Source organism: Amblyomma mixtum, chromosome 3, assembly GCF_055824585.1.
Source record: "Amblyomma mixtum isolate Tamu chromosome 3, ASM5582458v1, whole genome shotgun sequence".
Classification (NCBI taxonomy): Eukaryota; Metazoa; Arthropoda; class Arachnida; order Ixodida; family Ixodidae; genus Amblyomma; species Amblyomma mixtum.
In genome coordinates, this window is record NC_143014.1 from 376,134,070 (window position 1) to 376,147,166 (window position 13,097).

Sequence of the window (13,097 nt, forward strand, 5' to 3'; positions counted from 1 at the left end):
GGAGCTGATTTCTTCATTACTACTCATCTATTTTGATTCCGCTTGTTTTCTTGCGCTCCTATGACCATATTGCAAGTGAAGACATTCTTGCTTTTCGAATTTATCAATTTTAAATTCTTTTCCGATAATTTCCTTCGCACTCTAGATATGTGAACGGACTCTGGATCGTTAAAATTGAAACAAAAAATTGTCCTTTGCGAAAAAGTTTTAAAATTCGTAACCTGTTGCACGCAAGCAGCAACAAAATGGATGTTAATTCAGCCATTTGCAACAATTTCCTAACTGATTCATTTTTTTTTCACATGGTTCTGAGGAAAATGTTTAAGTAGGAACAATTTTCAAGGTATAACTTCAAATTTTGTGACAGCAGTCATAAAATTAGTTATTATATGCTCTGAAGTTTCATGTAAACACATCAAGATAAGAAAATGTTTTAGTGAAACATGTCCCCGCTTAAACAACCCCAGAGGCACATGCTTGCTTAGCACTGCGGAGCTTCTGTTCAGCCACCTTCTGACCTAGTTAATGACGCTTGAATAAATCGATGGGGTTGCTGTATCAACGGTATTCAAACTTATTACCGGCGTTCTTGGTTTATTTGCCTATGGTCTGAACGGGTGCTAATAACACAAATCAGAGGTGCTATTTTTTGCTTTCCTCCTTCGCCCCTTCCGTGCTACTCCCCTTCCGCCCTTCGCCTGTACTTCTCTTCCTTGTACAGGCAGTGGGTCATAAAACGAAAGCCGTTGCTTTTATCCAACCTTCCTCTCATTTGTGGCATTTCATCATGCTGAATGTATATTTGAGCGTCATCTAGAATTAGTAACTTTTCTGACAAATACGTATTTTATGGCAGGTTTTAGAAAAGGCAGCGTTGCGACTAGAGCAACTCTGAAGTGATATGAAGCAATAACAGTTTTCTTATCACTTTTCGACCCTTAACGACATCGCAAATGGTCTGAAATCAAGCATGGTCAGTATTTTGTGAGTCTAAAACTTGATTGTATCTTGCTAAGAGCCGTAACTCTGCGCCTTTCGTACATATCCCATTACCAGAATTTCCGGGACAATTATTGTCTATAAAGAACAGGCAGGAGCAAGCGCTACTTTCAACTGATTTACTTTGTGAAACCGAAACTGCTTTATACTTGTCCTCAACACTCTCATGTCAATGACAGTGCTCGTGTGCGATGAGAGTGCGAAGCTGCGGATGAAGTCCGCAGACGCGCTCGAAGTCGAGATAAACTGACCCTGGAGATTATAGAAGCAAAGAAAATGGCATGCGTAGAAAGTACTTGTCTTAGCTCACCTTCAATTTCATTATCAAGAAAATAACTAGCATTCTTGAGTATATCAACGTAATCCTGCACATGTTTACTGGTTCTGTTCTCGGCAGCTTCGCACTGTTATCGCGCACGTGCACTCACTGATATGGGAGTGTTGAGGACATGTATAAAGCACTTTCGGTTTCACAAAATAAACCAGTTGGAAGTAGCGCTTGTCCATGTCTGTTCTTATTGGTCAGTGTTGTTTTAGCGCTTTGAAAAATGTCTGACTGGCGCCAAGTAGCCCGATCCGGCACACTTCGGACCTGTCGTCTTGAAGCGAACTTGGTCATTTCAGCGCGGAGCGTAACTTAGCAGTTTTTCTAACAAAAAACGAGCACCTCTCCGCTTCCTGCAGAACGTTGGGGCGTGGGATTCATTCACCAAAAAGTAAGGAAGGTTCTTCCGTTTCCTGGGCGCGTTTGCTGCTGCGTTCCTCTGAAGAACGAGGTTATAAGGGAAGCGAATTCAAAGGGATCGCCAGCCAATGCCGCGGCTTCGTCTCTTGGGATAGTTCCGCCTTTATTAAACAACTACTATACGTGTTGTGTTTACTACAATAACTATTAATCCTTTGCAACGCTTGCTTCGTGGCTCGAGAACGGCGGACTCAGATATTTCCGTCCAATTTAAATGTAAGCTGTGGTTCTGATTCCGAGAAGTTGCTTTTTCATTTGATGAACGAAAGTGTCACGAAAATGCTGTTGAGGGTTTCTAAGTGTGGATCTGAGGATTTCGATTGGTAGAGGAACTGCAACCATCATGATGTTGCCAGTGACGTCTGCCCTGGAGATTTTGAGCGTCCCTTGGTATACGTACCTGTTTTCAAGTTTTACCGTACATTTTTTGACCCAGTGTAAACGATATCTTGTACTCCCCTACAGTAATAAACCAAGTTAACTGATGCTACTTAGCGAGGGCAGGCGATCCTCTTCGATATAGCGAAGCCACAACTCCGCCCTGAACTTCCACTTCGCTAAACTATCTTCCAAATATGAGTGAAGTTTAGTTCCTCCCAACAACGGACAGCCTCCCTGTTTGAAGGTCCCATCAAATTCTCTTCAGCTCTTACTTCAAGAGAATATGCAAACAAAGCCTCCTTCTTTCGGCTGTTTTTAAACACCCAAATATGGTTCGAAAGCCTTGAACTTCTTTGCTCGAGAACGAAGTCAATAACTTTTGCGTTAGCGTTGATGGCTTCGCTTGGCATAGCTCTGCTCGGAGCTCGAAACGAGGACAACTTCGCGCAATCCATTGCTTCTAGAACTGAATCTACTGCTACAAGGGCTGTGCTTCTACTAATTGTTTCTGGCTGGAAATTGGAAGTATTACATAAGGATTGGATGGTGTAAACTCAAAAAGAGGTGGTTTTTGTCTAATATTGCCGGCGACATTTTCGCGGAATGCAGAATGACAGGTGATTGCAGCGATGTGGTAAGAAAGGCTGCTCCTGTTGGCGACTTTTTTTATTAAAGAAGGACTCTGCAAAAGTTAAAAGGGTGTTTAACTGAACAAATTGGTTCATACCTCGGAGTGGTTGCAGCACAACTGACGGAACGAGGAGAAGGAAAGGAGCAAACAGGCAGACGCTGACGAACGTGCTGTTCGTATTGTTTGTTCGCTCCTTTCTTTGGTCTCGTTCCGCCAATTCTACTGCACCCACCCTGAAGTTGAAAACGTACTGGTACTGTCGCGTGAGCACGAGGCCTGATGAGGATGTCCGGTCCGGTAAGACATCCGTAAGCAGGTGTGCAGATGCAGGCTTCCTGAGGAGGTTCGCATGTGAAAAATTATGTTAACTAGAGTAACAGGGAATGCTGGCCCGGAATGAAAGAATGTAAATGAAATCGGGATTTTAGAGAAGAAATGCTGTAATTGTACGAATAACAAGAATCTATGAACCTTGTCGCCGCGTTTAAAGCTTCATGAGAGCATTAGGAAGATTTAGTTTATGTGCTTGCCAGATTTCGCATGAGTCTGGCCGGCGCTTGTTCATGTTTAGGAACAAGGCTACGTGTGTTGTGAGGATAATGGAGGGTGAAAAGTTAGCTTGAGGGCAGGCGAAAAGCGGTTGCATTCTTCTCAAATATAAATAGATGGCTATGCGACTTCTTTAATAAAGTTTGTGTACAGTACTCACGGATTGAAATAGGACACTCGAGGCGCGTGGAAAAGCGCCTCGAGTGTCCTATTTCAATCCGTGAGTACTGTACTTATTTATTGACATGCGTACAGTGTCCTACGGTCATTACCGATTATCAAGAACGTATAATTGAGGTCCAATGTAGCGCGTCTTAATGTGAGGAGAAAAGGGCACAGATTGGGATCTCTCGGAAGCTGCAAAAGGTGCGCGTCGTTTGATCTGGGGCGCAAAAGTCTCTTTTGATGCTTCAATCATTTTCTTTTCGCTTACGATTAGGCAGAAGTGTTTCTTGAGCGATAATTGCCATGGACCCTATTATTATTAGGCGTTCGCGTTTAGCTGAATGACGGCCAAAGCTACGGACCAGTTTAATTTCATTACTGTCAAGAATTACCGATCGTTCATGAAGGTAATGGCGAATAACAACTTGTTATGCCTGGGCAAATGTTCTCGATGCAGAGAAATTGAATGCTCTAATAGGCGATCCCTCGGATTAGAAAAATACATTTGAAGTGGAGATCAGTAGTGCATGAAAATGCCCAGCGGAAATATTTTCGCTAAATTTCGTTTACGTTCCTTGCCTCTGCCATCATTCCTTCGTCTGCCTCTTTCGGCACAGTGCCTCCGCGACTTGTAGCCGACAAGAAGCAGCGGGTGTGGCGCCTGGCTCAGGGAGGTGACGTGCAGATGGAGTGCTTCGTCTTCGGACGTCCGACCCCACGCATCGTGTGGTACAAAGATAACCAGGTGAGTGGCGTGTTGTCTTCATTCGACAGGGATACTCAGCTAGGTACAGTGGCCCAGTGTTGATGGATTTCCAGCTTTTAGGCTGCAGCTCGTGCTCTGAAGGACGCCGGAGTGGAGGGTTACGGGTTAGCCCCAACGATCCCGCGTATACGAGTATAAGAAAGTCACACAAGCTTTTCGCATTGTCTCCACCGACTGCGGCCGCTGAGACTGAGGCAACCATTTACAAATACTACTAACGAATGCATTTCCGCTGCACCGCCACCAACAGCACGTCTACGCAATGATATCAGTACCAACCCATGGACGCAACGCCGCAGTGGACTGAGAACTCTGTCTAGCTGGACTGAGCACAGTGCTGCCTAATTTCCGAGGCATTATCATGTGATCATAGGCGCGGTTCTTCGGAGAATGCGCCGCTTGTGGTCACATGACCCCGCTGGAAATTGACTCCTTCATGCCTTAAATGACTAGAATCCCGGCTACCGCGACGACAAGTATGGCTTAATTTTGTTTCATTCCTCTGGCCTCTTGATCCTTCATGTCGACCCGGAATATTGTGCGGAAAAAAGGCGAAGGTGTTATGGAAGGGGCTAGGAGCGGGTTAGGTTCGGCCAGAATTGTTTTTTCAGTGTGTACATCATTCCTGTTGTGAAATCGTTTGATCGGGAGGTTTCGTAGTCTTCTGTGCGCACAACATTCAGCATTATTGGCTGTGGTGTTTGGCTGCGCCCAGTGTCGCGGGATACCGTCCCAACCATGGCGTCCTTACAGCGGTGCAGGCGAAGTGCAAAGCTCACCGCGCCTGGTTGAAAAAGTGGTAGGGTTTTAACGTCGCCAAACCGAGTAGACGTGAGAAAGCGATGTTTAGCCTGATTGGCTCATTGTTTTGCTCTCCTGGGTCGTCGGCGCGTCTGGTTAGTGAATGCAATGCACACCGCGAGAGTGTGTTACAGCGAAGCGTGATCGGCTGCGGTGAGAGCACAGTGCTCTTTTCGCGCCGCCGCATGTTCAAAACCCAATGTGGGCAATGTTTATTTTATTTTTTTATATTTATTCAAGGTCAGCATTCAGTGCATCTGCAGCTTTGGGCGTCAAGTGGGGGATTTCGCTCTAATATCAATGGGTGGGACAAAACGTGCCCCATTAGCTCGACATAAATTCGCAACCTTTCTGCACAGTCTCTCTCACACCCTATGTACAGTTCGTGGCAATGAATCTCCCATACCTGCCCTCCTTCCTACCTGGCTAAAGTTACGATAAACTGGTTCCAAACAACTACAATAGTTCTGTTCTGTCCTGCTGTACCGCGCGATTTTTAATGCGAAGGATTCTTGAGCAACCCTGATTACCATACCCACGGCCACTTGATGCAAAGCGCAAAGCGAGGTTTCGCGCTTTGCATCAAGCGGCCGTGCCATACCCAAATTTTGCGATATATCGAGCTTCGTAACAGCGCTCGCTAACCGAGCGAATGGTCATTCTGTGCTCCGCGGCGCACTCGCCCCAGTTGGACAAGTCTAAGCACCGCGCATGCGCGCATGTGGCTGGTCCGATCTCTGGCGCGCCAGCGCTCGCTCCCGAAGCGGGAAGCCAGTCGGTGCGCAACCCCGTACCTCTACACTAAGCGCACGTGCTCCCACGCGAGATAGGGCTCCAAATTTATCACCATCCACAGAAAAGGCGATCCATGAAAGAAAACATCGATGTGCAGCCGCCGAGCGCCGCTGATAGGCACGAAGCATCACAATGGGAAGCGACCGCGCTTTAAGTATTGCTTGTTGTAGGGCTAATTGGTTCATGTTATGCCGTCAACAGATGCGGAGGCGCCCGAAAATGGAACCCCACGAAACCACCAAGGAGTACGAGGCGAGGCTCGAAAAGATACGTGAGGTTAGGCGTCGTCGTGCGCGAGAACAACCATCTACTGCAACTGCCGATGTGTACTTTGCGAAGCACTCCGTACCAGTTCTGGGTACCTTGCAGCGCGTGCGATAGGCTCAGACCTCACGCGTGTACAAGAACGACACCACGAGACACTCTCATTGCATCGTTCTTTTCCTAGTGATTAGTGTCGTGAGTATCGCGACGAACGCTCTCGCACTTAATAGACAACTACGTGCTTTCTGCACCATTTTTTGTAAAATAATGGTTTATTCGTCCCCCCAAAAATTACAAAAGATTATAAATGTACAGACGAGGGTCCCAAAGTCAATGACTGCACCGGGACTCTCAATAAATCAATAATAAAAGAAATGATTACAGCATAGTTAGCGGATAATTATAAAATATAGAAAATCTCAAATCAATATTTCACTGCAAAAAGAGTAAAAAATCACAATAACACAGATAATATGCATAAAAAGAGAATTACACATCAGTATTCCAACAAAAATACTTTGGGCTTATTTTTGAACGCAGGCAAGGAAATTGATGCTTTTAGAGCGGGTGGCAATGTCTTCCAAAATTAAATTCCTTGAAAAGACGACGTCGATTTACTATAATTAGTATAGACTTTGGGGAGCAGAAAATTGTTTCTTGCTGAAAATTTGGTAGGGTTGTCACTGATCAGCAGAATGGGGTCTACAAACTGAAAATGTAGGGTGTCATGTAGTAACCTAAAGAACATGAACGCAAGGTGAGACTGGTAAAGCTGGTGGACTGGTAAAATATTGTGCTCATGCAATAAAAAACGAGCATTTGTTGAGAAAGGCCTAGGGGTAATAATGCGGATGGCCTGGTTTTGTAAATGTTTCAGAGGCGATAAATGGCAATAAGTATTTCCCCATGCAATAATCCCATAAGTGATGCGATTTTGTATGAATGCATAATACAAAGATAGGAGTAGGTTACATGAAAAATTTTCTGGCTACTTTTGAACAGTATCAATTTCGTTTCAGAGCGATTAATCACCAACTGATTATCAGTGCACCATTTAGCTGCATTCCTTAGAACGGCATTCAATTAAATAGTCAGATCATCTATGGATGTATTAGATAATGACATGGTAGTGTCCTCAGCATATAAGACACAGTGAGTTGAACTAATAGATATAGGAAGGTATACATAGTATGAATAGTAAGGGTCCTAAAATAGATCCCTGAGGAACACCTTGCTTAATAGTTTTATCTTGTGAGAATCTTCTACCAATATTGATTATTTGTTGACAATTTTGCAAATATAGCTTTGCAGCAGTCGCGACACGGGACCTGTAATTCCATAAAATTCGAGTTTTTGAAGCAATATGGAGTGAATAATAATATCAAAAGCTTTTGTGAAATCTAAAAAGACAGAGCCAAAAAACTCGCCGTTATCAATACCTTGCTTGATAAAATCAGTCAAAGAGATCAGACCTAAGTTAGTCGAGCTGCCAGACCGAAAACCAAACTGATGTGGAGAAATTATGTTACGTTGATATGGGTAATTGTTTAAGCGTTCTACTGTCAATTGTTTAAGCGTTCTACTGTCAAATAGATATAGGTCAATAGTGCGAAATTAATCGTCTGTCTCCTTTCTTGAACACTGGGGTCACCTTAGCTGTTTTGAGGCAAGCAGTGAAAACACCCGTCTTTAGGATGAGATTAATAACACGACAAAGTGGTTCAGAGATCAGATTGGGTACAAGTTTAAGGGGCCGAGAGGATATCTTATCTAATCCAGGGCTAGTGTCCTTGAGGCCAGTAATCAGCTGTTTGATTTCACGAGGGTAAACAGGAAAAAGGAAAAAGATTGTTTAGAGCGCTTTATGTTTTTCTCTGCACTAAGTGGACGACTATTATGAGGCGCAGAAAGGCAATCACTAAAGGCATTTGCAATGTCGTATGGATCAGTGTAGACCGAACCATTGAAATTAATTTCAGTAAGTGGGCTGTTTGCGCTAGGTAATTTGAGGAAGCCGCTCAAGAGTCTCCACTGCTTTTTAGTGTTATTATCATTTTTAGGTATTTCTGTATTGCGCGGCTGCTGTCGTTATGTTAGAGCCGGGTTCTGCCGTGCCCGCAGGCGAATGCGCAATGCTCGAGAATGATCATTTGTACCGACACGAATTTGCCTCGTCATGGCAAGGTCCAGTACCAAAGTACCATAAGAATACAACAGGAATACCACAAGAACTTCATATCACGACTTAACTTGTTCCTTACCTTTTAAATTTGATTAAGTACCTGGTTGCCTTGGCTTGATAAATTCAGGGAAAAGTCTGTCCATCTTATTCATCGATTCATTTTAAAAGTATGTTGTCAAACCATAGTTTCAGGCATTTCTTGCTTCATTTAGTCTCTGTTAAAGATAAGTTCCGTAATAAAGTTCTTTAATTATGGCAGCTAAACAGTTGTGCGCCTTAACAAGATCCGTCGAGTTGTTTATCTCGGACCAGTTCATTTTCGATACTAATGTTTCAAAATCAGCAATCCTTTTCTTATTTATGAGTCTACGCTGCAATCATGTGTCATGCTTGTGCTCTCGGCGTGTTTTTGTTTGAGGTGTAAGATCCACGAAACTCAGCATATTATCACTTACATCAGATATCTAGACGCCTGATTCCGTATCCACCTTTTGCGTTGTCAAGCACAAGTAACGCAAGCTTTCAGATGCATTTGCCACCCGGGTCAGAGTACTGATGAAATTCTTTAGCCAAGGGAAAAGAATACATCCAAGAACACTTGAGTGGAGCATTCTAAAGAAAGCAGATTAAGATTGAAATCGCCCGCGACAGACAATGAAATGTTTATGTGGTGTTCGCGGGTCCCGGCAATTAAGAAGCGATAAGAACACTGCGTAGTACTTTATTGGGCAACAGCTTAGATGCGTTCTCCCGCGGCGCTCATGCAGGTGCTCGCTTTTGTAGAGCCACGCCTGACGTCACATGACGCGTCATCACGCGTTTCATTCGGTCCACACGAAACGCCGGCATGCGTCTCACGCGGCTCGCACAGAACGCCGGCCCGCGTCTCACTCGCCTCGCACAGAACGCCGGCATGCGTCTCTCTCGGCTCGCACAGAACGCCGGCAAGCGTCAGTTTATCAATCTGTAAACAATAAACTAGCATGCGTTGAGTGAAATTTAGCATAAGAGATATAACACCCAAAGGTGGTCTGTAAATAACTACAAAGAGAATGTTGGCACATTCGATCATGAGAAATTCGTAGTCTTCATGTGTAACAGAGAAGTCAGGAATGACATCATCTTTCCACTTAACATAAAACACTGCACCTCCCCTGCTTTTTTTTTCGTGGACAGTGAGGAGCATCTGTGCCCTGAGGAGTGCACTGCATCGTAATCTTTTAGAAATCAATTTTCAGAGAAAGCTAAAATGTCAAATTCGTGCTCTAATGCATCTAGGGGAATGCAAACGGAGTTGCGATTACTTTTTAAACTTTGCGCATTCAAATGGAACAAAGACAACTGGTGGTTGCGACGCAAGGCTCTGCTCTCTTTAAAAAATGCTTATTGTTGCTCTTGCAACTTTGAAAAGGTGTTGTTATTTTAAGGGATTAGTAAGAAAAAAACTAAAACTATCAACTGTGTCTTATTTTATCGAGGTAATCCATCGTGACAACTCTGGAAACTCGAGACCGAGGACCACGATGAACAGTTTACCACTTTGTATAGCTCAGTGTACTGCTGGCGAGTTGTCTGTGCCGGGGCTGCTTACCTGCTTACCGTCTTCTCCCTTGACTGTCCCACTTATACCTTGACGACTTGCCCATTCGTGATTATTGTTTGGACGATTGTGCCTTGTTTTACATGTCACTTTTTGTAACGTACCGCCCATCGGTAATGCCCTCTGGGCGCTATGTAGGACCATGAAGGAATGAATAAAAACGACAGTGCCACTCAAGCCATCAAGAAAGTGAAAACATTAAAAGCTCAAGCGATAGAACTATGAAGATCCTGGCGTTAGAAAGCCTTTCGAGAGCGGTTAATAACTGCCAGTGCAATAACGTAGAACGGTTTTTCACCTGAAAACCCACAAAAATTATAAGCCCCATAAATGCATAATATGTGAATGGTATGGATGGGGACGGGAAATTAGCACTTTCTTGTCAAGTGTTGGTAATACAAGGCCCATTCAGAATAAAGAACTTGGCGATTTGGTCTCCTTCCTAGAGGGTTCATTATCTTTGGGTTACGCCGTCTCGACTGGCAGAAGCCTTTTTCTTTTTATACCTCATGACGCGCTATTTTTCGGCGTTAGCGTTTGGTAATGATGTGGTTCATTTTCAGAACACAAGCGGCTTGACCCTTGAAAATTTTAAGACGTTCCTTGAAGAGTCAACTTTTGTAGCATTCACAACCAAGACCTTGTTCAACGCGATAACATTTGCTTTGGTTCTTATGTCCCATCTGTAGTGACTGATATTTTATTGATCAGCAGTGATCTTGATCTGGTGTGCTATTTGGACCATGACGTAGTTGTTATGCTTTTTGGATACGTAGATGACGATTTGGTGTTTCTTAAAGCCCAACCCGGTATGACACTTGCGGACTGAATGCAAGATGCTTTACTGGCCTTTAAATTGCTTGGCAGGGATCTAAGCTTCACTCACGAATTGCCTGACCAGAATAGATTGCCCTTTTTAGATGTGACTTCTCCTTAACACGTTCTGGACGTACTCGCAACGAGCCCAGAGACCTGTTGCCGTTTCAACCTGCTCATTCCAAGACAGTAAAACATAATATTGAAACGTACGGTTTGAAGCGAACTTGTGAAATTAATGGGTTAACCTGGTACATAACAATCTCAACTTTCATGTTGGTATGTTGCTCAAAGCTGGATTCCCTATTCACTCGTGGTCACTCTAACCGGAAAGCCCGTGCAGAGACTGAAGGCTAGGAAGTTCACTGTCGAGACAGATTAGACCGGTGGTTCTCCACTGTATACATAGGGAGTGCCACAATCTCAAGGAATGTAGCCAGTCGGTACGGTGTGCCAGTGGTATTTACTTCCCTACGGAAGGTGCTCTCACTGTGTCCCCTGATCATCACCGGAGGATGGAGCATGCGGGAAATTACAAAGCATCATGCTCTCCACTTTATCAGGTGCCTGCCTGGGGTTCCATATGAAATCCGATGGACCTGTCGGAATGTCGACATCGGTAAGACGGGCGTATGCATTATCAACAACTGAGCGAGCATCAGGTTTCGATGCAGAACAGAAAATGGTTTAATTTACCATTTCAATGCGCCAAATCCACTCTTTATACGTGTGCTGATCCGTGCTGGTCTTTGCTCGTAAGAACAAAAAGGTTATTTCTTTGGTGATACCTTTATTAAACAGTACTACAAGGAAAATAAACTTTCTCATCGGGTTAGACAGTGATCTCATCTACACAAAGATATTAAATTTGTTTGTTCTAAAGAAGTGAAGTTGATAGTCTGCACATGTCCTAGTGCTCTTCAAGTCTATCTTTAAAGTCTATCTTTATTTAACTCTTACACACTACCTTGCTTAACCACATGAATTATCAGCGTGCAATGAAAAACGCTAAAGCATAAGCCAGAAAGACACGATTTTCCTTCAAGGGATAGGTGATTCCCTGCTTGAATCTCTAGGGCCACGTACCTTAAGCATCGATGCATGGCAGCGGCGAATTATGCAATATTGTTGCAATACTGAATGCCACATGAGACACAAATGAAGCTGTTGGAACGGTTCGTTATTCTTCTAGCAGTGTTTACAATGGTATCTGAATACTGTTTTTCCGCACTTGATGCGAGAAGTTCTGACCCTTTTCACTCTTTGTGCCCACTGCGTGGCAGGAGGTGGCGGAGCGGCCTGGACGCGTGAGCCTGCTGCAGGACAGCCAGACTCTGTACCTGACCGGCGTCACGAGGAAGGAGGCCGGCCGGTACGCCTGCACAGCCGAGAACGTAGCCGGCAACGTGACGGCGGATTTCGACGTGCACGTCCAGAGTGAGCAGCACCTTACTCAATGCGAACATGAAAAACGCCCGGAAGGAAAGGAAGGCAGAGCTTATTTGCACTCGACTAAGTTTTAGCCGCCCCGAGTTTGTGACGCGCGTGTGCCGTGGGCTCGTACTCTCAAGTCAATAGAATCAAAACGTGCGGCAAGGCCTTTAAGGCCGTCCCAGTGATTTTTAAGCGTGATATGCCTTCTAAATGGTAGCATGTGCACAAGGGAGATCGCAAATAAATCTCAAGTCGTGGAACCAGCAGCGACACTAAATTGTTAGTAATTGTTAGTTCCTTAACTTTTACTTTGAAGTATGTATGCGTCACACTGTTTTTGTGACGCGTACCGAAACAACCGAAACAACTGTGACGCATACATACTTCAAAGTAAAAGTTAAGGAACTAACAATTACTAACAATTTAGTGTCGCTGCTGGTTCCACGACTTGAGATTTATTTGCGACCGAAATTCGCCTTGAGCGGTAAAGCCCATTTTGGTCATTTTTCTCCCACTCAAAGTGGGTCAGAGACCCATTATCCAGGCATTTCACCCCAAGGAAGCCGAGCGCGACGCCAGCGCAATGCTTGTACCCATTGTGCCACCAGCGGTTAACCAGCGGCACTGGGAATTACACCTCGTGCCTCTCTCATGCAAGGTGAAGGTGGACGACAAATTAATTTCCAATTAATATGGATTCAGAATAGGTTAGTCTACTACAACGCAATTAATCGAAATGGTATATTACCTAGCTATGTATATATATTGATAAAAGGGGCAGAGAGATATGTTATTCCCAGATTTATCAATAGCCTTCGTCTGGGCGTCTCATTCTAAACTGCTCTATAAGTTAGTTCACTCTCTTGCCAGTAGGACAGTAACCAATTCGTTGAAAGTTTGCTTAAATGGTCGCCGCAAGTATGTCTATTCCACAAAGAGCCAGTTAGACTTGACAGAAGTCTTATCTGG

The 13,097-nt window shown here is 44.2% G+C and overlaps 1 protein-coding gene across 1 annotated transcript in view; it reads left to right on the top strand.

The window, feature by feature from the left end:
- LOC149356844 (hemicentin-1-like) overlaps positions 1–13,097 on the top strand; it is a 172,266-nt gene that overhangs the window by 54,536 nt on the left and 104,633 nt on the right. The window contains exons 8-9 of the mRNA XM_089576441.1: positions 4,088–4,215; positions 11,978–12,131. Coding sequence (XP_089432567.1) covers positions 4,088–4,215; positions 11,978–12,131 — 282 coding nt within the window. The remainder of the gene's footprint in view (positions 1–4,087; positions 4,216–11,977; positions 12,132–13,097) is intronic.